At 38.7% G+C, this 26,860-nt stretch overlaps 1 protein-coding gene and 1 pseudogene across 8 annotated transcripts in view; both read right to left on the bottom strand.

Moving 5' to 3' along the window:
• LOC136335945 (uncharacterized) overlaps window positions 1-26,860 on the bottom strand; it is a 166,523-nt gene that overhangs the window by 133,951 nt on the left and 5,712 nt on the right. For 3 of the 8 annotated variants that reach the window (XM_066277200.1, XM_066277201.1, XM_066277198.1), the window contains exon 2: window positions 1,145-1,276. The exons of the other annotated variants lie outside the window; for them this stretch is intronic. In XM_066277200.1, coding sequence (XP_066133297.1) covers window positions 1,145-1,216 — 72 coding nt within the window. In that variant the 5' untranslated portion in view covers window positions 1,217-1,276. The remainder of the gene's footprint in view (window positions 1-1,144; window positions 1,277-26,860) is intronic. 8 annotated transcript variants of the gene reach the window in all.
• LOC136335320 (casein kinase I pseudogene) lies at window positions 10,953-12,980 on the bottom strand (annotated as a pseudogene).

A 26,860-nucleotide genomic window follows, 5' to 3' on the forward strand; every position in this document is an offset into this window, starting at 1 on the left:
AAAGGCTTGCAGGAGTAAGGTCAACCTTATCTAAACAGGAAAGTGTTTACAAGGGGATAGTAAGAGCAGGTGCAGTTCAGACAGGAAATCAACAATAGGCGTGAGTGAGGAAGGAGAAATTAAGACAAATTAATTCCAACAGAGTGTTAAATTCTCTGGAGTCCAAGACAGCAAATAGAATCAGGGAGGAAGATGGGAGCGTTAGCATTTATGAAGTACATCTTAGATGTAAGGCTCTCTGCTAAACACTTCTGATATATTATTAGTGCACTGGTCCATTTTACAGTTCAGGCTTAGAGGAATTAAATGACTTGACCACATAAACATAACCCAAGCCTGTTCACATCCATAGCTCAAGCTCTTTCTACTGTCTCAACGTTTCTCTAAGTATAGACTGACCACCTGTGTCCAACTCCCCCGAGATGCTTGTTAAAAACAGGCCCAGCACTCATGAATCGGGTTCTTTCTAGGAGATTCTATAGACACTGAAGTTCTAGATCTATTGCCCTCCTCCCTGAGGAAGGCTTATCCTCTGGGTTTTAAGGTTAATAATGGTTTTAGGGTCTGGTGGGGCTGAGTCCACAGTGATGGTGAAGTGCTCCAGCTCCACAAAGACAGAGGCTGAAAATCCACACAGATTGTCCCAGAGCATGGTAATTCCAGCAGCCACACTGCTCAGCAACCTAAGGTTTCACCCTAGAGCCCCACACTCAATGCCAGAAGGGACCAACTTAATAGCCAAAGCCATGTGGTCAGAACTGTGGCAGCAATCAAGAGGCCAGCTGTGGCACTGGACCCAAAATCCCTGATACTAAGTCAGTTCTCTCTTTCTTCCTCTGTGTAAACTTGTCTGTTTTTGTTCTTGTTTTTTTTAGAATTCCCCCCACCCCAGTTTCAGCTTCCTTGTCTATAATCATAGCAGTAGCCGACATTAACTGAGAACTTCCAGTGTACCAAGCCCTATTCTAGAACTTTTATATGTATTTATTCATGTGAGCCTACCACCATTTGATGACATAAGTACAATTTTTATCCCCATTTTATAGATGAGAAAACTAAAATACCAAAAGATCAGGGAATTTGCCTAGGCTCACCCAGCTTGCAAGTGCTAAAACTGGGATTCTAATCAAGAAAGAAGCCATACCTTCAGCCAGCCATGACACTCTTGTCTTTCTGACAATGGCTGTGGGCCAACTTCCATGTTCCTGGTGCTCATTAGGAAGGTTTAGGTGCCATACTTGGATTCACATTAGGGAGAGCATTTGTGTCTGACCAGCTGTGAGGGGGAGACAGGAAGATCTCAGCAAACTTGATTCAGTCACATAAGATTCTGCTGTGACATCATGGATGGACGTGATCTGAGACTTAAGCCAAATACCCCAGCAGATGTGTGCCATCTGTTTTATTTACCAGGAGTCCAGAAAGCATTATGAAACCTCTGAAAAGCCTAATTTCAGATCCAAAAATGAGAAAAAAAAAAAAAGAAACTCTACCTTGGAAAAGAGAGAGAAAATCAATATGAAGGTGGATCTTTCAAGAATTCCTGGGCACAAAAAAATAAGACAGGAGCAGGACATGCTAGAGGGTCGTCTTCAGTGGCTGAAGTGTCTACAACTGCCCAAGAAGGTAAATCAAATCTGCTGCCAATACATTCTTCTGCTGTCCAGATAAAACGGCAGACTAAGCTGGTGAACTTTCACCCTTCACCCGCGCTCTTCAAGCCAAAGTACAGATTAAAAAAAATCAATAACCCCAATCGATGGGAAAATATTTTTAGTCTCTAACTGAACGATATGTTTTGACAAGGCCAAAGAGGAGCACAAAAGAATGGCAAAAGATAAAAGACAGAAAATTAGGAATTTGCTTTATTGGGGAAGGTGGAATCACCAATCACTTTCTTTTTCCCTTGCTGACATTTGTCTAAATTATCTCACAGCAAGGAAATAAAGTGTAAGGAGATGAATTTATAAAATGGCATGATTCACCGCCAAGCCCCTTAAAACCTATTATTGCTCCCATTTTCCATTGCCATTTCCAAGAAAGCAATCTAGAGAAATGCCCAGGTTCAGAACAGACTCGGAGGCAGGAGCATTTCCCCAAAGTGGACAGAGTGAACAATAGAACAGAGCCTCCTGCCCCCCCCCACTCCAACCTGGAGGTTACATCCAATACTAAACACATCAGAAAGTGTTTAAAATCTACCCAATTTGGCTCCATTTTCTCTCAGAATAACCACTGTTTTTCATAAACCAATACCCTGGAGTTTCTTTCATAACTGAGCAAATTAAACACATAATATCACCTTGTCTTCTGGCCCCTTAAGCAGTAATTTATTTTTGTACACAGATCTAAGTCAGCTATATTTCCAAAAATCATTTCACATTCTTTTCTATATGGAATAAAGGTAATAAAAAAAACCATGAAACCCTGAATAAAATAAACAGAAATTATCCAACACTTGTTTGCTTTTTTGGTCCAAGAAAATCTTAAACATAGGTCTTACCAATAAATTAACATTTTTACTCGTTTATCACAGTAACAGCAATTGGTGAATAGATAGATTATAAGATTCAAAAATCTATATAACCAATAGACTGATTCAAATATTTTATTAAGCATTACCTTCTCTTCCCCTCCCCAATATCAATGCCCTTTCTGTTATTTGATAAACTGTTAATGTGAACTTAATAACTATCATTTTGCTGAAATTTCTTATTTGTCTCTCTACTGTAATTTAAATACCCATTTCTTATATAAATATATACCCAGGCTGATGGCTACATCTATATAATGAGAGTCAATTTAACCCACAAAAATCAGTCAATTAAATATAAAAGGTTGCCAAACCATTGGTTTGGCATCATATATTTTGGCAGTCAAAGCATTCATTCAATAGCTATTTGATTAGCCAACATTTTACACTTTTAGTAAGTTTCTTTTTTGTTGAGATCAACATAGACTCTATAATAGCAATCATTCTGGCAGGATGAAAAATGTGAACAGTAAAACTCCCTGGGACTTTTCCATAATATCCCATGACCAGTCTTAAACACTTAGGTTCTGGTTATATTAGTGGTAAAAACCTTCACAAATCCTTACTTCACAGACTCTCCTGTATACTTTGATCTATTCACACTTATATATTGGGAATGATGATGTACTTCTCTGTCTCTAGTAATAAAAATCAAATAATACTTGCTTCTTTTTTCTGAGCATTTACTATGATATGCTCTCTGTGATTAGCTTTTTTTACAAACTTGATCTCATTTACCCTCATAACAAACCGACAACATAGGTACCATTATCCCCACATTCCAGGAGAGAAAAAGTCTTAGGGAGATGAGATAATTGCTCAAGGCCACCACAGTTGTGTGGTAGAGCCAAGGCATAAACCCTTTCCTGTCTGATTCTGATATTTGCACAACTAGCTCATTCAGTTGATGATGGCATCTAGATCAGTTGTAGTCAACCTGGTCCCTACCACCCACTAGTGGGTGTTCCAGCTTTCATGGAAGGTGGTAGCAGAGCAACCAAAGTATAAATAAAAAGATAGATTTAACTACAGTAAGTTGTTTTATAAAGATTTATTCTGCCAAACTTAGCAAAAATCTGACATAAAGTACTTGGTAAATAATTATTATTATATGCTTTGACTTGCTGTAACTCTGCTTTATAAATTTTATAAAGTAAAGTTACTTCCCTACTTTATAAATCACCATTACTGTGGAACCGGTGAGTGGTTAGAAAATTTTACTACTAATAGAGATACAAAAGTGGGCGGTAGGTATAAAAAGGTTGGCTACCCCTGATCTAGATGGAATGAAGTTGATCAGATTCACTATCAGTAATGGTTGGAAAGACTAGAAAATTACACTCGATCAAGTCTTTCATTCACAAATCATTCTGTCATATTCAATGAGCATGAAAGGCACTTTTGACTTGTTAAGTTCTCTGTTATAATATATTTATTAATAAACTTTCATTCTGGTATATTTATATAGATATAGTTCATTAACATATTCCCAATAAGTCCCCTTGTTAAGGAATACTGCAAAGAAAGATCAATGCATAATAAGTGCATTATAAATACATAAAAAGTACATCTTATGTGCAGTTCAGAGTAAGTCATATGTCAAAACCAAAAATGTAATATATGTTACCTGTGAAGACTTATTTCCTTTGAATCTTCTAGATAATTTTATAATATCAAATTGCCGTGTTTCACATATTTCTCCAAGATGGCTGTCAATAAAATGTCATACTTCGGGTTTCCCATGTGTTTATTTCATGTTTTCACAAAACTCCCAGAGGACTTAGGACAATGTGTTCTCTCTTTTCAAGATTCCCTGGAAGTAGTTACCATGATGGCTGACTGTTGAAGCACCAGTGATAGAAATGAGTAGGTAATTATGATGCTGAAAGCTTTCAACATGCCCAGGAAAGAGTGATGAGTACTTGAATTAGCTAACAAAAACATGTCAAGTTGCTGCCAAAATATGTCATAAAAATCCATTATTTGTGGTTGGGAAGTTATCAACAGTGTGAAAAACCAAAATGACCCTTTATAAATCTGACTGCGTAATATAAAACTGAGTGTCCATTTGAATCCCAAAATGTTTTCAGAACAGGGAGACATGCAAGACTCAGTGATTTATTGGTTGTTAAGATGTTCAAAATACTCTATTTCAATGGGGACTAAGCTTGTCTTAGTAAAATTGATTTAGCTGGCTCCTTTTCTCTTTCCATAACTCACAAAGCTTGTTCTGTTTAATAAAATAATGGTAATAGTAATAAAGCTGCTAACATTGATTATGCTTACTGTGTACAAGGCACTTTGCTAAGTAAGGCTTTACATTTATTAACTTATTTAATTCTCACCAAAAACTTATTAGTTAGCTACTATTATTCTCCCCATTTTAAAGATGACAACTGAGATTAAGTAATTTCCCCAAAGGCACAAAGCTAGTAAACCATGTAGCCAGAGTCGTTTACTTATGCACCATCAACCATATACCAGGCCCTGGGGCAGGTCCCCTTGGAGAAATATAATAAACAAGCAGACACAGCTCCTGTTCTTGTCCCTAGACTGGATCCCAAGTCTGACTTCAAAGTTCATGCTTTTATCCACTGTAGCAACCCATCCACAGGTATATATTGATGCTCAGTTTGTTGGGAAAGGCAGTCTCATGCATGCTGCCTTTCTGGGGCCTAGAGCACTTCCTTACCAAGAATTAAGGAGCCCTCACAGCCTGTGCTGGACTAATCACCTTATATGGAAACATCTTTCCCTGTTTATGCCCAGTGTGTGCTCCTTTGTTCTGCTAATGTGTCTTATATGGCACCTGGCCAACCCACTCCTCCAGGGAGGGGATGGAGTGCTTCTGCTGCAGTGCAAGAGAGATATGTGCAGGCCAATGACTCCGGGAGGAATCCACTGGCCATAGGGGATGAATGCCCACTACTGAAGCTGAGTTTTCTGTCTCCTCTCTATGGGAGTAAAGTGTTAGCCCACCCATGTTGTGTTGGCTATGTTGTGTTTCCCCTGGCAACTCCAATACCAAGATGCAGTAGAAGTGTTTAGACTTCTACTCCAAGTGATAGACAAAATATGCCACTTGCTCAATACACATCATTCAAATATTTCATGTATGCTATTGCTCTCAACCTTCAAAACATCCAGCATCTGAATTCACAGGTAAATCATACCAACTTCCTTAGTAGCAGTGAAGGCTCACTTTGGCATGAGAGCCCACCTAATGCTCTGTCACCTCTCTGTGCCTTCACCTCCATTCCCACCACCTTCCCCAAGAACTTATTACCTGAAGCCCAATTTGTGAAAAATCCCTCCTAGCTTTTTTGACACATGCTGGCCTCTCTTGTTCTTGAAGTCCTCAAGGGTCAGCTCCGAGTTTTTTAAAATACCAGCTTCATCATATAATTATCCCAACTCAGAAACCCTCATTAGATCTACCCAATAAATTCTCGTTCCAGAGCCCAGCATTTGTAGCCCCCTACCATGTGGGTGGGTTCAGCTCACTCTCTAGCCATATCACTCCTGCTCCTGAACATGAATTGTCCCCTAGGGCACCCTTTTTCTCCACTGACCTTCACCTGCCCTGTTAATGTATGCCATGCTCAGTAAGTACAGAAGCCAGGAAGTGCCTCTGCTCACCTGGGTCTCCTGTCTAGAATGTTCTCTTCTCATCTTCAGGGGCAAATCCAAGACCCTTTGTCCATGAGAATTTCTTCCACCTTGCCAGTCTATGCCCATCTAGCTTGCCTTTCACAAGTCAGTGCCATATAGCTGACATTCACTCATTCAACACACAGGTTTGAATGCCCATTTTGTTCATTTAGGGCACAAGAAAAGGCAAAAGCACAGTCTCTAACCACAAAAAGTTCATTATTATAAGAACTCATGACATCAAATATGTTCAAAACCATGCAGTAATAAAAAGTATATGCGAAGTAGAGAGGCATCCTGGGAAAGGACTTGTGAATAGGTCAACCTGGGGCAGGGGCCAGCCAGGATCTGCTCCCTGACAAATCAATAGGAGTATTCAAGGCAGTCAGTCATGTAGGAAGAATAGGACCATAATCAAGGACTGACTTGTATAAATAATTTACAGTTTCCTTAGCTGTCCTGTTCAGTTTATAAGGTTGGTGTGAGACTGAACTATGATAGGAAAGAGAGCTCTCATCAAAAACTCTAAGGTCAACCGAGCTGTAGTGTAATTGTGCATACGTTTTGCCTTTTCCAGTTAAATCCTAAATTCTTGAGAGGTAGAAAATGATACGGGAAGTTGATGCTCCAAGTTTAGTCTTTAGTCCATTTTTCTTAAAACTTCCAAAGCTAATCACATACTGGAATAAAATCCAGATTGCTTTCCATAGCCTTAGGGCCTTAGTACCCATGTGGCCACTGCCTGGAATACATTACCCAAAGACCTCTGCCTGGCATGGTGTCATGGTCACCATGAAGCTTTCGTAATTCAGGTCTCAGCTCAAACATTGTCCCTTCAAAGACACCCCTCTGTTCCACCATCCCTCACTCCCTCTTTATTATCTTGTTTTTGACCCTGCATAGCACCTATCATTATCAGAAGTTATCTTACTAGACTATAAGTTCCGTGTCCATCATCATATCTCCACTGTCTGGGGCATAGCCTGGCAAAAGGAAGGTGTTCAGTATTTGTTAAATGAACGAGTCTCCAATTCAATATGAACAACCTGGCCTGAATCAAGTTTTGTATTAAGTCCATTTGACTGTGCTTAATCTATATACTCCTATTCCAGGGAAGATCCCCACTCCTTAGTAATCCTTGCTTCCAGAACTTCTGCAAAATCCCAAAATGCAGGACAACAATGGCTTTTCCCTTCTATAGAAAAAACCTCAACTCATCGAAGTGATGATGCACTGAGCTTTTCAGGGTAACCATAGAAAATAAAAAGACATTTTACTCCAGAAAAAATGCTGGCAGGGGAGAACAGAGGCCCACACCCTTTGAGGGAGCATCCAACCAAGATAGCAAGATCTCAGTGGTCTTAAAGGTACATTTAAGGAGGTAAAACCATATTAAACACGGCAGCAAAGCAGAGCCACCTGACATGAAAGCTTGCCCTGTGAGGGCCCCAGTGGCAATCAGAATGGGCTGGAGGTGAAAGATCCTGGCCCTCTTTTCTCATACACCCCATAGCCGCCTGGCTGACATAGAGAGGGGAGAGGGTCCAGGTTATGATTAAGTCTGAAGATCCCAGAATCCTATCAAGATGACGGTTATGAGTCTGATTTGAGTTGTGGAGAATTAAGAAGTGAACTTTTGGCCCTGGCCAGTTGGCTTAGTGGTAGAGTGTCAGCCCAGTGTGTGGATGTCCGGGGTTTGATTCCCGGTCAGGGCACACAAAAGAAGTGACCATATGCTTCTCCATCCTTCCCCCTCTCCTTTCTCTCTATCTCTCTAGTCCCCTCCTGCAGCTAAGACTCCACTGGAGCAAATTGGCTCCGGGTGCTGAGGATGGCACCAGGGCCTCGCCCCAGGTGCTAAAATGGCTTGGTTGCAATGGAGCAACGGCCCCAGATGAGCAGAGCATCGCCTCCTGGTGGGCATGCCGGGTGGATCCCGGTTGGTGCATGCAGGTATCTGTCTCTCTGCCTCCTTGCTTCTCACTTAAAAAAAAATACACACATACACACACACACACAAAAGTGAACTTTTCCTTTCACATGTGAAAGCAGGGACTGAGGCTCTGACCTGATGAAAGACTGCCACTGATCAGTGTGGCCAAGCCAAGAATGCCTCCAGCCTTCCTTTCATCTCTGCAAGGGAGAAACTGGCGGGGATGGGGTTCTCCAAATTGCTTTTTTCTTAGAGAAACAGAGACTTTATAGATACACACAGGGTACCACATGCCTGGAATTCAGAAAAACTGAGTTTGGATCTGTTGTTATGTGGCCTTGGGCAACTCACTAAACCTCTCTGAGCCCAAAATCAATAAGATTTCATTGCCACTCAGGGCTGTGCAGAAGATAAAAGAGAGTCATGTGCATAAAAATGCTAGGTGAAATGAAAAGTCTGAAAATTAGCACTTTCTTTCCACAAAGGTGAAAGAAAAATCAAAAATACTTTCAATTTTATTTTCTAGCTCTGGCTATAAAACCAGTTTAGAGGAACCATCAGTTCAGATGTTTACCAGTGCGTGCGTTATCATGCAGGGGATGGACGCTCCTTTTCCTGATCATGGTAACCTCACAGTCATAAAGGCAACTTGATGCAAAGCACCTGAGGCAAGCCAGCTCCAAGCTACATCCCCTGCGCTCCCACTCTCATTACTTCTTTATATGTACAGAATTACGTAAGGTTGGCCAACATCCGGGACATACAAATCTCCAAGTTTCAGTGGATGAACAATGCAGAAGCTCATTTCTTGATTATATAATCATTCAATGCAGGTCCAGGTGGGAGCAGGGTGGACTGGATGGGCACTGTGCTCTGCACAGTCATTCTGGACTCAGGGTTGCAGCAGCTCCGCTACCTTCAACATGAGCTTCCAAGCTACATGGCATTGACATCCATTTGGGAGACAGGAAGAGATAGAGGCTGGATAAGACACATACTTAGATTCTTAAATATTTCTTACATAGAGAAAGAAAATAAAGCTGCAGGTCTCACATATCCTGATTTAAAATATACCAGAAAGCTACAGTAGTCTTGTGATATACAATGAACTCTTCTCTAAAGTTGAGGTATCAATTGCTTATCTTTTTCATGGAATTCATTGGGATGGCACTGATTAATAAAATTATATGATTATACAGTTTCAGGTGTGCAATTCTATAACACGTCATCTGTATATTGTATTGTGTGTTCATTGCCCCAAGTCATCTGCTTCTGTCATCATTTATTCTCCCATCACCATCTTCCCTCCTTTCCTCTCTTCTACCTCACCCCACCTGCCTCTTTCTTCTTGTAATCCTCGTACTGTTGTCTGTGTCTATGGGCCTAATTGCTTATCTTGATTTTGCTGATGAGTGATATAATTCCAGTAAGCAAACTCTTTTGAGTTTTTCCTTAATGCTTTTTTTTTGTTCTTTTTCTTGCAATAGTGATAATGCATGTTCTCAAAAATATGGAAGGTCCAGACATAAATAGTAACTTAAAGTTCTTGCTGCACTTAAAGAAAAATCATGTGATCCTTCCAACATTTGAACTGCTAGGCATAGACATCTATAGTTTCATCTCTTTTTTTATCTCATAGAAATAAATATGGAACTTTAAATATGTAAACATGTTAGGTAATGTTATAATTTATGTCTGTCAACATAATTTAAGTTGTAGGTATGTCATGAGAAATATTTTAAAGGTGATCTATATTCACACTACTGTGTTACGCTTTTTAAAGTTTGTGTACATTAGATGTATATTTTTGGTTTTGTCTAGCTACTATTGTAATATTTTTGGCATTTTGTTCCTACGCAATTTTTTCAAAGGAATGGGAATTCTCAAGGATTGTGAAGAAACACATTTTTACATTAAAAAATTTTTTTTCAGACTTTTTGTTTGTGTACGGACACTTTATTTAGATAAAACTTCCTTAGTAATGAACTAAAAAGATCTTCACAGTATATTGCTCATGGTATTGTAATAACACCAACACAATATATGCAATAGTGCCAATAAACTCAATAGATGAACAACAGAGTTTGTTAAACTTTCTTTTGTTGTTTTTATTTTACTTGTTCCAAGTAAAAGTCTTAAAATATTCAAGAAGGCACTAGAAATTATTATTGAAAGTACACTGATGCTTAAATCTGGTTGATGATTGGTAGCAGAAGAAGTTTGTAAAATGTAGATTCTTAAGCCATCCGTAAAGTTATGGAATCAAAATTACTAGAATAAAACTCGTTTTTGTTGTCATTGTTTGTAAATTTTCTGTTACTCTGATTAGTCTTTAGGGAAATTCTAATAGAGAGGCTGTTGAAGATATCAAAATTTAAGAAAATTGGCCCTGGCCGTTGGCTCAGTGGATAGAACGACAGCCCTGCATATGGATCACCCGGGTACAATTCCCAGACAGGGCACAAAGAAGAAGCGACTTTCTCTCTCTCTCTCTCTCTCTCTCTCTCTCTCTCTCTCTCACACACACACACACACACACACACACACACACACACACACCACTCCCCCTTCTCTCAGTCTTTCCCTCCTGCAGACACTGGCTCAATTGGTTCAAGCATGGCTCCAGGTGCTGAGGACAGCTCCTTTAGAGTGCAACAGCCTCAGGCGCTAAAAATAGCTAAGCACTCAAGCATCTGCCCAAGACGGGATTGCCAGGAGGATCCCAGCTGGGGTGCATGTGGGAGTCTGAATCACTATCTTCCTTCCTCTCACCAAAAAGATTTTTTTTTTCAGTTTTTAGTTTTTAATGAACTTGTAAACAAAAAAGCTCCCATTTCAAAATAAAAACAAAATCTCAGATCATATAGATGTTGACAGTGATTACATTTATCTAAGCAACATACATACATGTTCAGTTTTAAGATGTTAACTAAACTTCTATGACAAATGTGTTTTTTTTTAATACCAAGAACATTATAGTTAATGCAGAGTCCTAAGGATAATCTAGTAGTCACTAAGTTTTTCTTAAACTCTTCACTTTAAATGCTGTTATTTCTAGCACAGGTAAGCAGGCAGTCTCTCATATGCTCAAACACTGGAATCTTTGGTTGCTACCATATCAGCTGGCTTGCAGACAAGAAGCCAATCATTTTAAGAATGTTTTAAGTGAACAACTTGCAAACCCCAGGGATGGATAAACCCTAAGAATGCACAATTATGAGCATTGACAACTGTCACAACTGTGGCTGAAGACTGTGCATGCCGTTCTTCTGAAATGAGATCTCAAAGCAGTAGAGTTCAAAGTAAAAGATTTTTTTAACAAAAAACTGGCATATGCACGATTTCTCCACCAATTTTTGTGTCAACCATTCAGTGAACTTTTTCACTTGAAAAAATGCAATAGAAAACTGGACACCATGTTTCACTATCTCAGTTAATATTCACAATTACAGCGGCTACAACTTGGGACACAGCATCACCAATGCTGCCCAGAGCCAGTTTATACTGAAATTAAGTTCTTTACACCAAGTAAATGGTTGTCCACAACCACTGGCTAGTGTACATATGAACTAAAATTTTTAGATTTGGGGAGAAACAAATGCTGCTCCAGTCATCTGCACTGCTTCTTCTGTTCCTTGATTCACGCTTAGAAACCTTTCATGTTACTCTTGGTTTTGTCAGTTTGCTTGCCTGTGGGGGTTTGGGCCTGCTGACCGTGCCCACTTGAAGAGGCTGCCTGCTGCGCTGCTTTCTGCTTTAACATTGTCCAATCAAATGTGTAGTCAAATTGGTGATTCAGGGTCCTGAAAAGAATGCGGAATAGCTGCCTCAGATACATGTAATCTGGGGCTTCCTCAAAGTGCAGCCTATAACAACAGTTTAAGTACATGGCAAATTCTACAGGAAACCCCTTACACAAAACTTCAACAGGAGTGGACATCTTCTTTTCACTAATCTTTTCATATTTTTGTTTCTTTGTTGCAGCCTTTAGTCCTTGCCATGGCAGACTGGTTCTATTAAAATACATCAAAACATATCCTAATGACTCCATGTCATCTCGGCGACTCTGTTCAATACCAAGATGTGCGTTGATGCTAGCATATCGGGCAGTGCCAGTGAGATTTTTATCTTCTCTGTATGGTATGTGTTGCCTTGTCCTGTTGTCTCTGTACTTTTTGGCCAAACCAAAATCAATAAGGAATAACTTATTACAGTGACGCCCAATACCCATTAGGAAGTTATCTGGTTTAATGTCTCTGTGTATAAAATTCTTTGTATGCACATATTCAATTCTACTGATCATCTGGTCAGCTAACATAAGTACAGTTTTCATTGTGAACCTTCTTGAACAGAAATTGAAGAGGTCCTCAAGGCTGGGTCCAAGAAGATCCATGACTAGCACATTGTAGTCTTTCTCTTGACCATACCACCGTATGTGGGGGATGCCAACCCCACCCTGAAGAATCTTACAGAGTTTGCTCTCGTACAGCAACTGGGGATGCCTGGCCTTCTGAGATTCTAGCTTCACTGCCACTTCCTCTCCGTTGGTGATGTTGAGCGCCAGATAAATGTCCCCGAAGGAGCCAGAACCGATCTTCCGTACCAGTTTATATTTCCCTCCGACAATGAATTCGGCCTTGGGGCCGCTGCTGCTCGCCATCCTGAGAGACGGAGATGGTGGCTGGGGCCAAGCCCCGACACCTCTGAGCAGGGGACAGAGGCCTCTGGCCTCGTCCCCTGAGCAAGTCTGCGGAGGAGGGCGGCGGTAGGAAACGGAAAACGGTGACTTTTGGCGTCACAGGGCCCAGAATCCGCCAAGAAGAACCTGATCACAGCCGCTCAGTCAGGTTTCTTTTTGCCAGGCCGCGCAGTCTGTGAGGGTTTCTCGCGGTTCCCATGCTGGGTCACTTGATTCTGAGCGGCCACCGCTGCCTCGCTCTCGCGGCGACGTCGCGGGCTGGAAATGGGGCGCGGTGAGTTAGGGCGGTGAGACCGCTGCCGCCCTGTCACTCCGCGGATGCCGCCATCTTATTACTCCGGCCGAGAATTTTTTTTTTTAATTTAAGAAAACTATAAGCTAGCTTTTTATTAAGAATGCATGAATACATTGCATGTTCAAAGTAGTAACTGATACCAGATGAATAAAAATACATGTTATTAACATTTGTTTAGCTTAAATTTAAAGTACTAATTTTAATCTGAACAGTAAAAAATCAACAGTTAAAAAAATTTTTTTAATTTTTAAATTTTATTTAGAAAATTAACTTTAATAAAGTGACATTGATCAATAACAGTACATGGGTTTCAGGTCAATATCTCTATAGCATTTGAATTGTTGTTTATGTTGTGTACCCATCACCCAAAGTCAAATTATTTTCCCTCACCTTATATTTGTCCCTCTTTACATCCTTCCACCCACCCCTCACTCACATCCCCTCCCCCACGTAACCACTTCACTTTTGTCTATGTCCATGAGTCTCAGTTTTATATCCCACCTATGTGTGAAATTATAGTACATGGCGGTATATGTGTCTTTACATACCAATGTTTTCGAGTTTTGGGAGTAGACTCAGTAGAGGGATTTCTGGGTCATATGGTAATTCTAGTCTTGATTTTTTGAGGAACTACCATACTTTCTTCCATAATGGTTGAACTAATTTGCATTTCCACCAACAGTGAATGAGGGTTTCTTTATCTCCACAGTATCTCCAACTCTTCTTATTACCTTTCTTGTTGATAACAGCCAATCTAACAGGTGTAAGGTGCTACCTCATTGATTCATATTTCTCAAACATGTAGTGAAGTATGAGCATCTTTTCATATATCTGTTGGCCATTTGTATGTCCTCTTGGGAGAAGTGTCTGTTTAGGTCCTCTCTCCCAGTGTTTAATTTGATTGCTTGTTTGTTGCTGAGCTTTGTGAGTTCTTTATATACTGTGGATATTAACCCCTTATTGAAGCTGTTGCTTGCAAATATCATCCCTAATTTAGTTGGCTGCTTATTTGTTTTGTTGTCAGTTTCTTTTGCTGTACAGAGCTCTTTAGGTTGATATAGTCCCATTCGTTTATTTTTGCCTTTACTTCCCTTGCCTTTGGGGTCAAATTTATAAATTGTTCTCTATGGCTAAGGTCCATGAGCTTAGTACCTGTGCTTTCTTCTATATAAGTTATTGTTTCAGCTCTTATATATAGGTCTTTAATTCATTTTGATTTAATTTTTGTGCAGGGGGACAAATTGTAGTCAAGTTTCATTCTTTTGCATGTCGTTTTTTAATTTTCCCAGCAGCATTTATTGAAGAGGCTTTCTTTTCTCCATTGTGTGTTTTTGGCTCCTTTATCAAAGATGATTTTTCCATATATATGTGGTTTTATTTCTGGACTATTGATTCTGTCCATTTGGTCCGTATGTCTGTTTTTCTGCCAATACCCTGCTGTTTTGATTATCATGGCTGTATAGTAAAATTTGAAGTCAGGTAGTGCGATACCTCCCGCTTCATTCTTTTTCCTCAGGATACCGTTGGCAATTTGAAGTTTTCTGTGGTTCCATACAAATCTGGTAAATTTTGTTCTATTTATTTTAAAAAATAATATTGTAAGTTTGATGGGGATTGCATTTAATTTGTATATTGCTTTGGGTAATATGGGGCCATTTTAATTATGTCGATTCTTCCAATCCATGAACATGAAATATTTTTACATTTTATTGTGTCTTTTTCAATTTCTTTCAATAATATTTTATAGTTCTCAGTATATAGGTTCTTCACATCCTTTGTTAAGTTTATTTCTAGGTACTTAATTTTGTTGTAATTGTAAAAGGAATCGTTTTTCTTTTTTTTTTAGTTCATTTTCCAAAATTTCATTGTCGGCATATAGAAAAGAGGTAGACTTTTGTATATTGATTTTTTATTCTGTGACTTTACTGTATCAGTTTATTATTTCTAATAGTTTTTTGATGGAGTGTTAAGCATTTTCTATATACAGAATCATGTCATCTGCAAAAAGTTGTACCTTTACTTCTTCTTTTCTGATATAAAAGTCTTCTATTTCTTTCTCTTGCTTGATTGTTCTGGCTAAAACTTTCACAACTATGTTGAATAAGAATGAAGAAAGTGGGCAGCCTTTTCTCCTTCCTGATTTTAGAGGAAAAACCTTCGTTTTTCACCATTTAGTATAATATTAGTTGATGGTTTTTCATATATGGCCTTTATTATGTTGTAATACTTTCCTTCTATTTTGATTTTATGGAATGTTTTAAATATAAAGTGATACTGGATCCTATCAAATGTCTTTTCTGCATCTATTGATAGAATTGTATTGTTTTTACTCTTCGTTGATGTAGTATATTACATTGATCAATTTCCATATGTTGAACCATTTCTGTGCTTCTGAAATGAATCCCACTTAGTTGTGATGTATTATTTCTTTAATGTGTTGTTGTATTCGATTTGCTAGTATTTTGTTTAGGATTTTTGCATTTGTATTTACTGTAGATATTGGTCTGTAGTTTTCTTTTTTGTGTGTTGTCCTTTCCAGGTTTGGGTACGAGGGTTATATTGGCCTCATAAAATGTGTTGAGAGTATTGCTTCTTTGATTTCTTAGAAGACTTGGAGAAGGATGGGTACCAAATCTTCTTTGAATGTTTGGTAGAATTCATCTAGTCCTGGACTTTTATTTTGGGGGAAGGTTTTTGATAGTTGTTTCTATTTCTTCCCTGCTTATAGGTCTATTTAGGTTTTCCACTTCTTCGTGACTCAGTCTGGGAAGATTGTATAGTTCTAGGAATTTATCTCTTTCTTGTAGGTTGTTGAATGTGGTGGCATATAATCTTTCATAATGTTCTATTATGATCCTCTGAAGATCTATAATGTCTCCTCTTTCATTTTGGATTTTGTTTATATGAGTCCTTCCTCTTTTTTCCTTAGTGAGGCTAGCCAGTGGTTTGTCAATTTTATTGAACTTTCCAAAGAACCAGCTCTTTGTTATATTAATTTTTCTATAGTTTTCTTCTCCATTTCATTTAGTTCTGCTCTAATTTTTACTATTTTCTTTTGATGACCTTAGGTTGCCTTTGTTCTTCTTTTTCTCATTTCTTAAGGTGTGATCTTAGTTTGTTTACTTGGAATCTTTCTTGTTTCTTGATATAAGAGTGAAAGGATATAAACTTCCCTCTTATTATTGCTTTCACTGCATCCCAGAAATTTTGATATGTCATGTTGTCATTTTCATTTGTCTGTATATATCTTTTGATCTCTGCTTTTATTTCTTCTTTGACCCAATCATTTTTTAAAAGTATGTTGTTTTATTTTCACATTAGTGGGTGTCTTTACCTTCTTTTTACAATTAAATTCTAATTTCAAAGCCTTATGATCAGAGTATATGCCTGGTATAACTTAAATCTTCCTGAATTTGTTGATGTTCGTTTTGTGGCCCAACATATTGGTCTATTCTTGAGAATGTTCTGTGCACACTGGAGAAGAATATATAATCTGACGTTTTGGGATAAAATGTCCTGTTAATGACTGTTATGTCTCTTTGGTCCAGAGTGTCATTTAAGGCCAATAATTCTTTATTGATCTTCTAAAGCCATTAATGGTGTATTGAAATCTCCAAGAATGATTGTGTTTTTATCTGTTTCTATTTTTATATCAGTTAGTATATGTCTTATATATTTTGGTGCTCCCTGATTTGGTTTATATATATTAAGAAGTGTTATGTCTTCTTGACACAATGTCCCCTCTATCATTATAAAATGTCCATTTTTGTCTCTAGTTACATTTGTTGTCTTGAAGTCAACATTGTCAAATATGAGTATGGCTACACCTGCTTTTCTTTGGATATTATTTGCTTGAAGAATCATTTTCCAACCTTTCACTTTGAATCTACTTTTGCCCTTGCAGCTTAGATGTGACTCATGAAAGAAGAATATGGTTGGATTTTGCTTTTTGATCTAATCTGTTACTCTGTGCCTCATTATTGGTGAGTTCAGTCCATTTACATTTAAGGTAATTATTGACCCTTGAGGATTTCCTATAGCCATTTTGTTTTGTTTTCTGGTAGCTCTGTGTCTTATTCGGTTCTCTTTTTTGTTTCATCAGTTGTTTTGTTTGGTGGTATTCCATATGTATTTCTCCTGTTTATTCTTTTTAAATTGTGTATTTCAGTAGTGGCTTTTTTGTGGGTGTTTATCATTAGGTTAATAAGAGAAAATGTTCGTATGGGTAACACTTCTTTGTCTTATAAGTGCTTCTACACAACATCCTCCTTTGCTACTGCAGATCTTTATTCTCTCCCCTTTTAAGTTATTGTTGTCACAAATTATCCTTGTATTTATTGTAACCATTTTGGAGCTTTTACTTGTAGTTTTGATTTGTTTTGTTCTTTTTTGTCTGGTTGAATAACCCCTTAAATATTTTCTGCACTGTGTGTTTTCTGGTGATAAAATCCCTCAGCTTCTGTATGTCTGTAAAAGTTTTTATTTCTCCTTTATATCTGAAGGGTAATTTTGATGGACATAGTATTCTTAGTTGGTATTTCCTCTCTTTCAGTACATAAAAGTTTGGATCCATTCTATTCTGGCTTTAGAGTTTCCACTAAGAAGTCTGATAATAACCTAGTGGGCTTTCCCTTATATGGTATGGTCTTCTTTTCCCTAGCTGCCCTGAGGATTTTTTCTTTGTCATTGATTTTTTAAAATTTTATTATGATGTGCCTTGGTATATACCTGTTTGGATTGCAGTAACTCAGCATTCTGTTTGCTTCTTGGATTCAAGGCTCTAACTCTTTCCATTAGCTTAGTAAATTCTCATTTATTATTTGTTTGAATAGGTTCTCCATTTCCTTCTTCCTCTCTTCTTCTTCTGATATACCTATTATTGATTTTGTTGCTCTTTCTGATGGACTCAGACAATTCTTGTAGAGCTCTCTCAGTTTTTTAAATTTCTGAGTCTCTCCCCTCTTCTGTCTGTAGCATCTCTAGTTGCCTATCTTCTATGTCACTGATTCTTTTCTCTATCTGGCTCTTTCTAGTACTTAAAGTTGCTACCTCAATTTTCAATTCATGTATTGAGTTCTTCATTTCTGTTTTTAAAGTATCGGTCTCCTTGCTGTGGTGTTTGTTTTGTTCATTCATTTGTTTTCTGAGTTCATTAAGTTGCCTATCGGTATCTTCTCACATATTATTGAGTATTTTTATAACCTCAATTTTGAATTCTCTATCATTTAACTCCAAGGTTTCCATGTGATGGTGATTTTTTTTTTTCTGGAGATTTTTCATTTTCTTTCTGAACTATATTTCTGTCTTGTATAGTCATGGTATTTTATTTCTTATTCCTTGATGTCAATTGAGAGTGGTATTGTTAAAAACTCTAAAAAAAGGCAACTAAAAAATGAAAAAATTAAAATATACAATAAAGAACTTAAAAAGTTTTTAAATTATAACAAGTAAAGAAAAAAACAAAAAAGATTAAAAGAAAACCAAAGAATCAAACAAAACACCCATAATTTTTTAAATTTAATTCAAAAGAAAAAAATAAGAAGATAAAGAAGGAAAAAAGAAAAATAAATTTCTGTTTTGAGAGGTTTCTTCCAGTATATGTCACTGTATTACAGCTTTTAGCTCTGTGAATTTTCTGGGCTGTCTTCTGCTGAGATGTTGCTTGTTGCAATGAAGTAGACAGTGCACATTCATGTGGATGGGTGAGGCATGTTTTGAAGGCTTTACAGCTTCGGCCTTATGGCTTTGGCTTTAGAGCTCAGCTTTCCAGCTTTCCAGTTCTAGCAATGACAATCTCTACTTCTGGGCACTCCTTCCCATGACTCAACAGACCTGTAGACAAGACGTAGAACACCTCTGTTCTTCAGGGGAGATTGGCTCTGGAGAGCTAACTGTGGGGTTTGTCCCTATCACTCTCCATACCTCAAGGTGAGGGAGGCGGTTTCTGGGAGGATAGGAGGCCGCACTTTAGCTTTCTCTGTCTCTACCAAAAGTGGGCTGCAGGCAGACCACAGGAACACTAGCCATAACTTCACACTCTAGTCACTTTGGTTTACCTCCCCCTCTGCCCTTCTATCACATCACTCCTCCAGCAGGAGACACAGTTACTTTGAGTTTCCCTCTCCAGACCCCTTAGACAAAATCCAGAGAGCCCAAGCTTCCCTCCTCCCTGTGGTCTAGCAGAGAAGAAAAAAGCCCTATCACTCCAGGTTTTGTCTCCTCTCCTCTCTAAAGCCCACTGTGAATGTATATTATCTTTTGCTCTTCTTTTTGCTCCATCACACATTTAGTCAATTTGGTGCATGGATCTTTCAGGCACACTTGCAAGTCCATTGGAGTTTCTTTGCTGCATTTGGTTGTTCAATTTGTTGAAATTTTAAGGGGAAAGATCAGGAGTATCTCTCATGCCACCATTACTCTGACATCATCCCTACATTTAAAAACTTAAAAAAAGACAAAGTTGAATCCTAATATTATACTAGATACAAAAATTAGCTCAAATGGATTAAAGGCCAAAACCTAAGACTTAAAACTATAAAACTTTTAGAAGAAAACACAGGGAAAGCTTCATGGCATTGAATTTAACAATTATTTTTATATGATACCAAAAATACAGTCAATTAAAGCAAGAATAGACAAATAGGACTAAATCAAACTAACAAATTTCTATGCAGAAGGGAAATAATCAAATTAAAAGGCAACTTAAAGAATGGGAGAAAATATTTTCAAATCATTTATCTTATAACAGGTTAATAGAATGACTCTATGAAGAACTCCTACAACTCATCAACGAAAAAACAAGTAGTACTTGAATAGATGTTTCTTCAAAAATATATACAAAGGACTAAGAAACATAAAATGGTGCTCAACATCTCTAAGCACCAGGTAAATGCAAATCAAAACAACAATGAGATATTGCCTCATGCCCATTAGGATGGCCTTCAAAACAAAACAAAACAAAAAACAACAGAAAAGAAATGTTGGCAAGAATGCAGAGAAACTGGAAATCTTGACCACTGTTTATAGAAATGTAAAATGGCATGGCTGCTATGGAAAACAGTATGGAGGTTCCTCAAAACTTTAAAAGTTAAATTATCACAAGATTTAGCAATTCTACTATCTGTATAGATCTAAAAAGTTGTAGAGAGGATCTCAAAAAGATATGTGCACACTCATGTTTGTTGTAGTACTATCCACAATACCCAAGAGATGGAAGTAATCTAAATGCCCGGTGACAGATGAACGGGTAAAGAAAATGTGGTATATACATACAATGAAATATTATTCAGCATTAAAAAAGAAGTAAATACTATCATATGCTACAACATGGATGAATCTTGATGACATTATGCTAAGTGAAATAAACCAGTCACAAAAAGACAAAGCATGAATCCTCTTTAGTTGAGGTATCTAAAATAGTCTCTTAGAAACAGAAAATAGGATATTAGCACACCCTGGCAGATTTCATGCATATCAAATCTGTCTTTTTATTCTTAGTGCTCAGTATATAAATGGTTAAAAATACTTCATGAATAAATAAGAATATGTGCCATAAAACGTTCTGGAAAGTTATACACCAAAATAATAACAACAGTCATCTTTGTGTTGCAAGATTTTTTATATTTAATAATCAGCATTTCTAGAATCTTTTCTAGTTAACAATATTGTTTATACTCAAAAAGGAATTAAGGCAATGGAGAGAAAATGCTTTGAGTCATATGTACATAGTGAAATGGTGAATTTTAGCCCAAAGGTGTTTTACTTAAAATTCCCTGAAAGAGTGCTTAAACTTCCCTTTTTACTTGGGAGAAAGAAGGAGCACCCTAAAGACACAAAGTACACAGATAAAGAGAGGTTATATCTAAATGGTAAGGTCAAGAGGGAGCTTAAAGAAGAAGGAACAGGTTTAGAAGAACATGTGCACTTTCAATGAGTAAACAGTAAGAAAAATTTGTTTCAGAGATTTATCTGCCAACTACTTGTGCATTGCCTCAACTTGAAAAGAATGGTTAGAAAGTTTAGACATTATCTCAGGTTTGAGATGATAAAGACCTGGACTAGGGCAAGAGGGGAAGAGCAGGAAGAGACAGCAAAGACAGGTGTAAGAAACAATGGAGAGAGAATCAAATGGACTTAGAGATTGACCATGGCAGCCAAGGAGGTTGCAGGCTTGGGGAAAGCACCACGTACTCTCACATTTTTTCCCACTGAAATCAGGTTAAAATAAACATCCAGAACATCTGCGGGGGGCGGGGGGCAATTTCAAAAGGAAATCTGTGTAGGCAGAAAGGTCAGCCAAGGACTTTGGAGTTTGACGGGGGAGAGAGGTATTCTTTGTTTTCCAGTTTTGTGGGGGGTTTTTTTGGAGGATGGGCTGTGGGGATCCAAAAGTAGAAAAGAATCTGACAATGGGGAGAGGAAGACTGAAGACAAGGAAGATGTGGGATGACTGAGATGATCTCCAGGAGGAAGGGGAGGAGAGGAGCCAGAGTAGGGCAGAGGAAAGGGAAGACACCCCACCTCTGAGACTGAAAGGGAGATGACAGGATGCACTGAGGTGTAAGTGGAGACTGTGAGCTCACACACCATTGGATAATCTCTGGTTGTTCTGAAAAAGAGTAATGGGGCGGCCCCCCTTGCAAAGAGGGAGTGAGAACTGAGCAGAAAAGGATGCTGAAACACTAATATGAAAAGGGTCCCAGAGAAACAGAAAACGAAAAAAGGGTCGGGCAGCTGGATTTGGCTGTGGGTTAGGTTCATAGGACTCAGCAACTCTTTCTGCTAATGCCATGAAGCCTAAGTCCCTTAGCACGGAGACTCGAGGGCTGGGAAATGCTTGTCAAGCCAGCAGAAAATCATGGTAGGTTCAGAACACAGAGAGGGCTGTTAATGGTGAAATGGATGGAGGAAGAGGACCCAAGGCTCAGGTGAAGTGAGAGAAGCTAACGGACAAAAAGTCAGATCTGCTTCAAACCTCAATCATAACCTATGGTGACTTGGTATGACGGTGTCTTGTGTAGAAGTCCCTAAGCAGGATTATGGGGGGCAACAGATCTTTGAGAAAATGGTAAGAGACCCCCTAGGAGGACAGGCTGGGCATACTGAGGAGAACATGGTCGCATCAGAAACGGACACCCTTCCCAGGAGCCTCAAAAAGAACCAGTAAGCATATATAACAGTGGGACCCCAGAGAGTAATAAAATGTGGTAACCAAGAATATGTTTAAGCAAAGCTGCTATAAAGTGATAAAGTAAAGGAAGGTACTAGAGTGACTTACTGGCCTAGAGCTGAGAAAAGATCAAGACAAAGATCTGAGCATGCAGACTGACAGAGGCTCAAGACAAGAGAATCCTTCTGTCTCACCTGCTGTCCAAGAGTCGTCTTGGGAGAAACATGTGAGATGTTCTCAGATCTCAGATAGCTAAAGTTATACTAGTTGTTATATTAAATTCAAATTGATGATATTATTATTATTATTATTATTATTAATGAATTACCATCTCTTGAGAGCTCTCTATTTGCCAGGATCTTTAAAAACATCATCACATTAAATTCTCACAACAAACCATTTTCTAGGTAAGAAAACTGAGGTTTGGGAAAGGTAAAATTAACCTTTACAAATTCACAGAGCTAATAACTTAAAGGTCAGGATTTGAGCCCATGTCTCTGTGACGTAGAGCCAGAACCTGAACTTTGAAGCAGAGGCTTCTCTGAGGTGGTTGCAGGAAAAGATCACCAGCAAGGCCAAGAGGCAAGGGTTTTTCTGATAATTATGTCATAATTCAGGTGCCTCCTGGCTAGGAACAACTGCAACACTCAGGTTATCCATCTATAGACCTAAAAGCATTTTCTAAACCAGCTAAACTAAAAAGCAAAATCAATCAAAAAGCCTGTTTGGGCCCTGGCCGGTTGGCTCAGTGGTAGAGCGTCAGCTTGGCGTGCGGGGGACCCGGGTTCGATTCCCGGCCAGGGCACATAGGAGAAGCGCCCATTTGCTTCTCCACCACCCCCCCCCCTCTCCTTCCTCTCTGTCTCTCTCTTCCCCTCCCGCAGCCAAGGCTCCATTGGAGCAAAGATGGCCCGGGCGCTGGGGATGGCTTCTTGGCCTCTGCCCCAGGCGCTAGAGTGGCTCTGGTCGCAGCAGGGCTACGCCTCGGAGGGGCAGAGCGTCGCCCCTGGTGGGTGTGCCTGGTGGATCCCGGTCGGGCGCATGCGGGAGTCTGACTGTCTCTCCCCGTTTCCAGCTTCAGAAAAAAAAAAAAAAAAAAAAAGCCTGTTTGGTAGAAGAACTCTAACAACACACCCAGTATTGGAAAGCCACATGCAAAAGAATGAAACTCTACTATAGCCTGTCCCCGTGTACTAAAATTAATTCAAAATGGATCAAAGACCTAAATATAAGACCTGAAACAATAAAGTACATAGAAGAAGACATAGGTACTAAAATCATGGACCTGGGTTTTAAAGAACATTTTATGAACTTGACTCCAATGGCAAGAGAAGTGAAGGCAAAGATAAATGAATGGGACTGCATCAGAATAAAAAGTTTTTGCTCAGCAAGAGAAACTGATATCAAAATAAACAGACAGCCAACTAAATGGGAAATGATATTTTCAAACAACAGCTCAGATAAGGGCCTAATATCCAAAATTTACAAAGAACTCATAAAACTCAACAACAAACAAACAAACAATCCCATAAAAAAATGGGAAGAGGACATGAACAGACACTTCTCCCAGGAAGAGATACAAATGGCCAACAGATATATGAAAAGATGCTCAGCTTCATTAGTTATTAGAGAAATGCAAATCAAAACTACAATGAGATACCACCTCACCCCTGTTAGATTAGCTATTATCAACCAGACGGGTAATAGCAAATGTTGGAAAGGCTGTGGAGAAAAAGGAACCCTCATTCACTGTTGGTGGGACTGTAAAGTAGTACAACCATTATGGAGGAAAGTATGGTGGTTCCTCAAAAAACTGCAAATAGAACTACCTTATGACCCAGCAATCCCTCTACTGGGTATATACCCCAAAACCTCAGAAACATTGATACGTGAAGACACATGTAGCCCCATGTTCATTGCAGCACTGTTCACAGTGGCCAAGACATGGAAACAACCAAAAAGCCCTTCAATAGAAGACTGGATAAAGAAGATGTGGCACATATACACTATGGAATACTACTCAGCCATAAGAAATGATGACATCAGATCATTTACAGCAAAATGGTGGGATCTTGATAACATTATAAGGAGTGAAATAAGTAAATCAGAAAAAAACAAGAACTACATGATTCCATACATTGGTGGAACATAAAAATGAGACTAAGAGACATGGACAAGAGTGTGGTGGTTACCAGGGGTGGGGGGAGGGAGGACATGGGAGGGAGGGAGGGAGAGAGTTAGGGGGAGGGGGAGGGGCACAAAGAACTAGATAGACGGTGGCGGAGGACAATCTGACTTTGGGCGAGGGGTTTGCAACATAATTTAATGACAAAATAACCTAGACATGTTTTCTTTGAATATATGTACCCTGATTTATTAATGTCATCCCATTACCATTAATAAAAATTTATTAAAAAAAAAACACACACCCAGTATCAAAGACAGCTTACATTAAAAGAAGGCCATGTTTAAAGGGCTTCCTGCACACACTCTTAGACCCTACCCTACCAACCTAGTGGGGATGTGCTTCAAGGTGACTCCGTTTATTATCCTTCTCATGAGATGCAGGTGTAGATTTCCTAATATTCTAGGGACTGTACGTTCCTAGGTCACCGCCTTTAATATTGGTCATGACTGGGAATTATTTGGTTATGTGTGTCACCTTGTAACAGCTGGGGCTGGAGGAAAGCAGGAGGGAAAGATACCAGTCCAAATAGCATTTTTCCAGCAGTTTCATATAGCTGTATGCTCTCCACCTGTGTGCTCCATCTTCCTGAAGTTCCTGATCAAAGAAGAGTAGTTGTCCCAATTCACGGACCTCCTTCTAGCATCAGGATTACAGGTAGAGAAGCAAGCTGACATTCAATACCAGTGAACCAATAAAGAATATTGCTGGCCAACATCTGAACTTGAGCCAGCATATCTGCATCTATCTGGATAAGAAAGTAAGTAGAGATGGGCAACCATTCTGGGATTAAACAAGGCCACTGGCTCTGACTTAGTTGTGTAAATCTTCATGCATTAGATCTGATAGTCAGTGTACATGGATCAAATATCTACAATTATTTAAATTTTTAAATTACAGTTCTTTTTTCCCCAAATTCAATTAAATAGCTTCCCAAGGACAGAATCCTGGCCTGCTTCGTCTTTCCCTCCCTCCCTACCAAGCTCAATGCATGGCACACAGTATCGATACATGAGAAACCTGTTAGTGTTTCTAAATACAGCCTATCATGCACTTTGTCTTTCTTTTTTTTTTAACCAGAAATTGCAGTGTGGTAATCAAACTGCATTTCTGAATCACATACAATCTAATCTTCATGGCCCCAAGAGTTGTTTGAACCAAGACACAAGCTATTTTTTTAGGGCCATAGGAAGGAGCCATGGTAAATAGCATTACCTAACTGTTTTCCATATATGACTGTCTCCACTGAGGTTATATAGCAATGACCAACAACCCTGTATTCTTTTGGAAATACTTGAATCACTCCTGAAAATTTATTTCTAATAGATTTAGCCTTTATGTAAATGGCCTTTCTTAAGGAATCATCCTACTTCAGAGCCAAAAGGGTTTACATAACTTATCTAATTCTACCCCCTTATTGGACAGATGGGGAAGCATAGGCCCAGGAAGACAAGTATCTTGCCTACGGTCACATATGTGGTTGGTGACAGGACCAAAATAAGAGTCCCAACCCATGTCCCCACTTATCTTAACCCACTCTCCTTCTCAGCTCTCAACTGAAAGCCTTCCTGACCTCCACCCCATTTAACTTAGATTGTTCTCCTACTTGCCCTCATAGTACTCTACACCTTTGTACATTTGTGTGTAGGACTCCGTGCTCAATGTCTGCTATCCAGCGGGATGATTCAATGTCAGTAGCTCGCCAGGCATAAAATAGTCAATAAACACTTGTAGAATAAATGAGAGTATAAACGAATGAGTGAATAAGTCTTCTCCAATGTATTCCCCGTTATACCATGCAGGCCTTCATTTAATTACGTATCAAATATATCATTTTCCTTTTTCTGACTATCCCTCCCAAAAAAAATCCCTTTTTTATTTAGAAATACTAATAAGAAAACCTCACAGATTAAATTTTTTTAAAGTCTTAAAGAGAAAAAAGAGCTTCTAGACATAATAGAAACAAAAGCTTCATAAATTATTTTCAGGTACCCCTCATTCCTCAAGGGCTAGAACAGTGTTTTCTTTATCTTTTTGCCCAGAGCCTAGCACAGTGACTTTCTACTGGTGTGCCACAAGAATCTTTAAAACATGCAGTATCTGCCTACTTAGTCAGGGGCACTGACCTTTTTTCCCTTAGACTGTCAAATAAAAAAATGACAAGAGCCAATACAACCATAGTTTTCAAGTGTGAATGAATCAAAATTTACCAATTTTTTTTTTTTGCCAGATTGGTAAAAAATATATTTTGTGGTGTGCCACAGAATTTTAGCAATTAGTTTATGTGTGCCATGAGATGGAAATGGTTGAAAATCACTGACCAAGCATATAGTAAGAATGGCAAGTAGTAAGAAATCAAAACACATTTACTGAATAAAAAATTAAGATATATACA

The sequence above is a fragment of the Saccopteryx bilineata genome, chromosome 4 (genome assembly GCF_036850765.1).
Source record: "Saccopteryx bilineata isolate mSacBil1 chromosome 4, mSacBil1_pri_phased_curated, whole genome shotgun sequence".
NCBI classification, from domain to species: Eukaryota; Metazoa; Chordata; class Mammalia; order Chiroptera; family Emballonuridae; genus Saccopteryx; species Saccopteryx bilineata.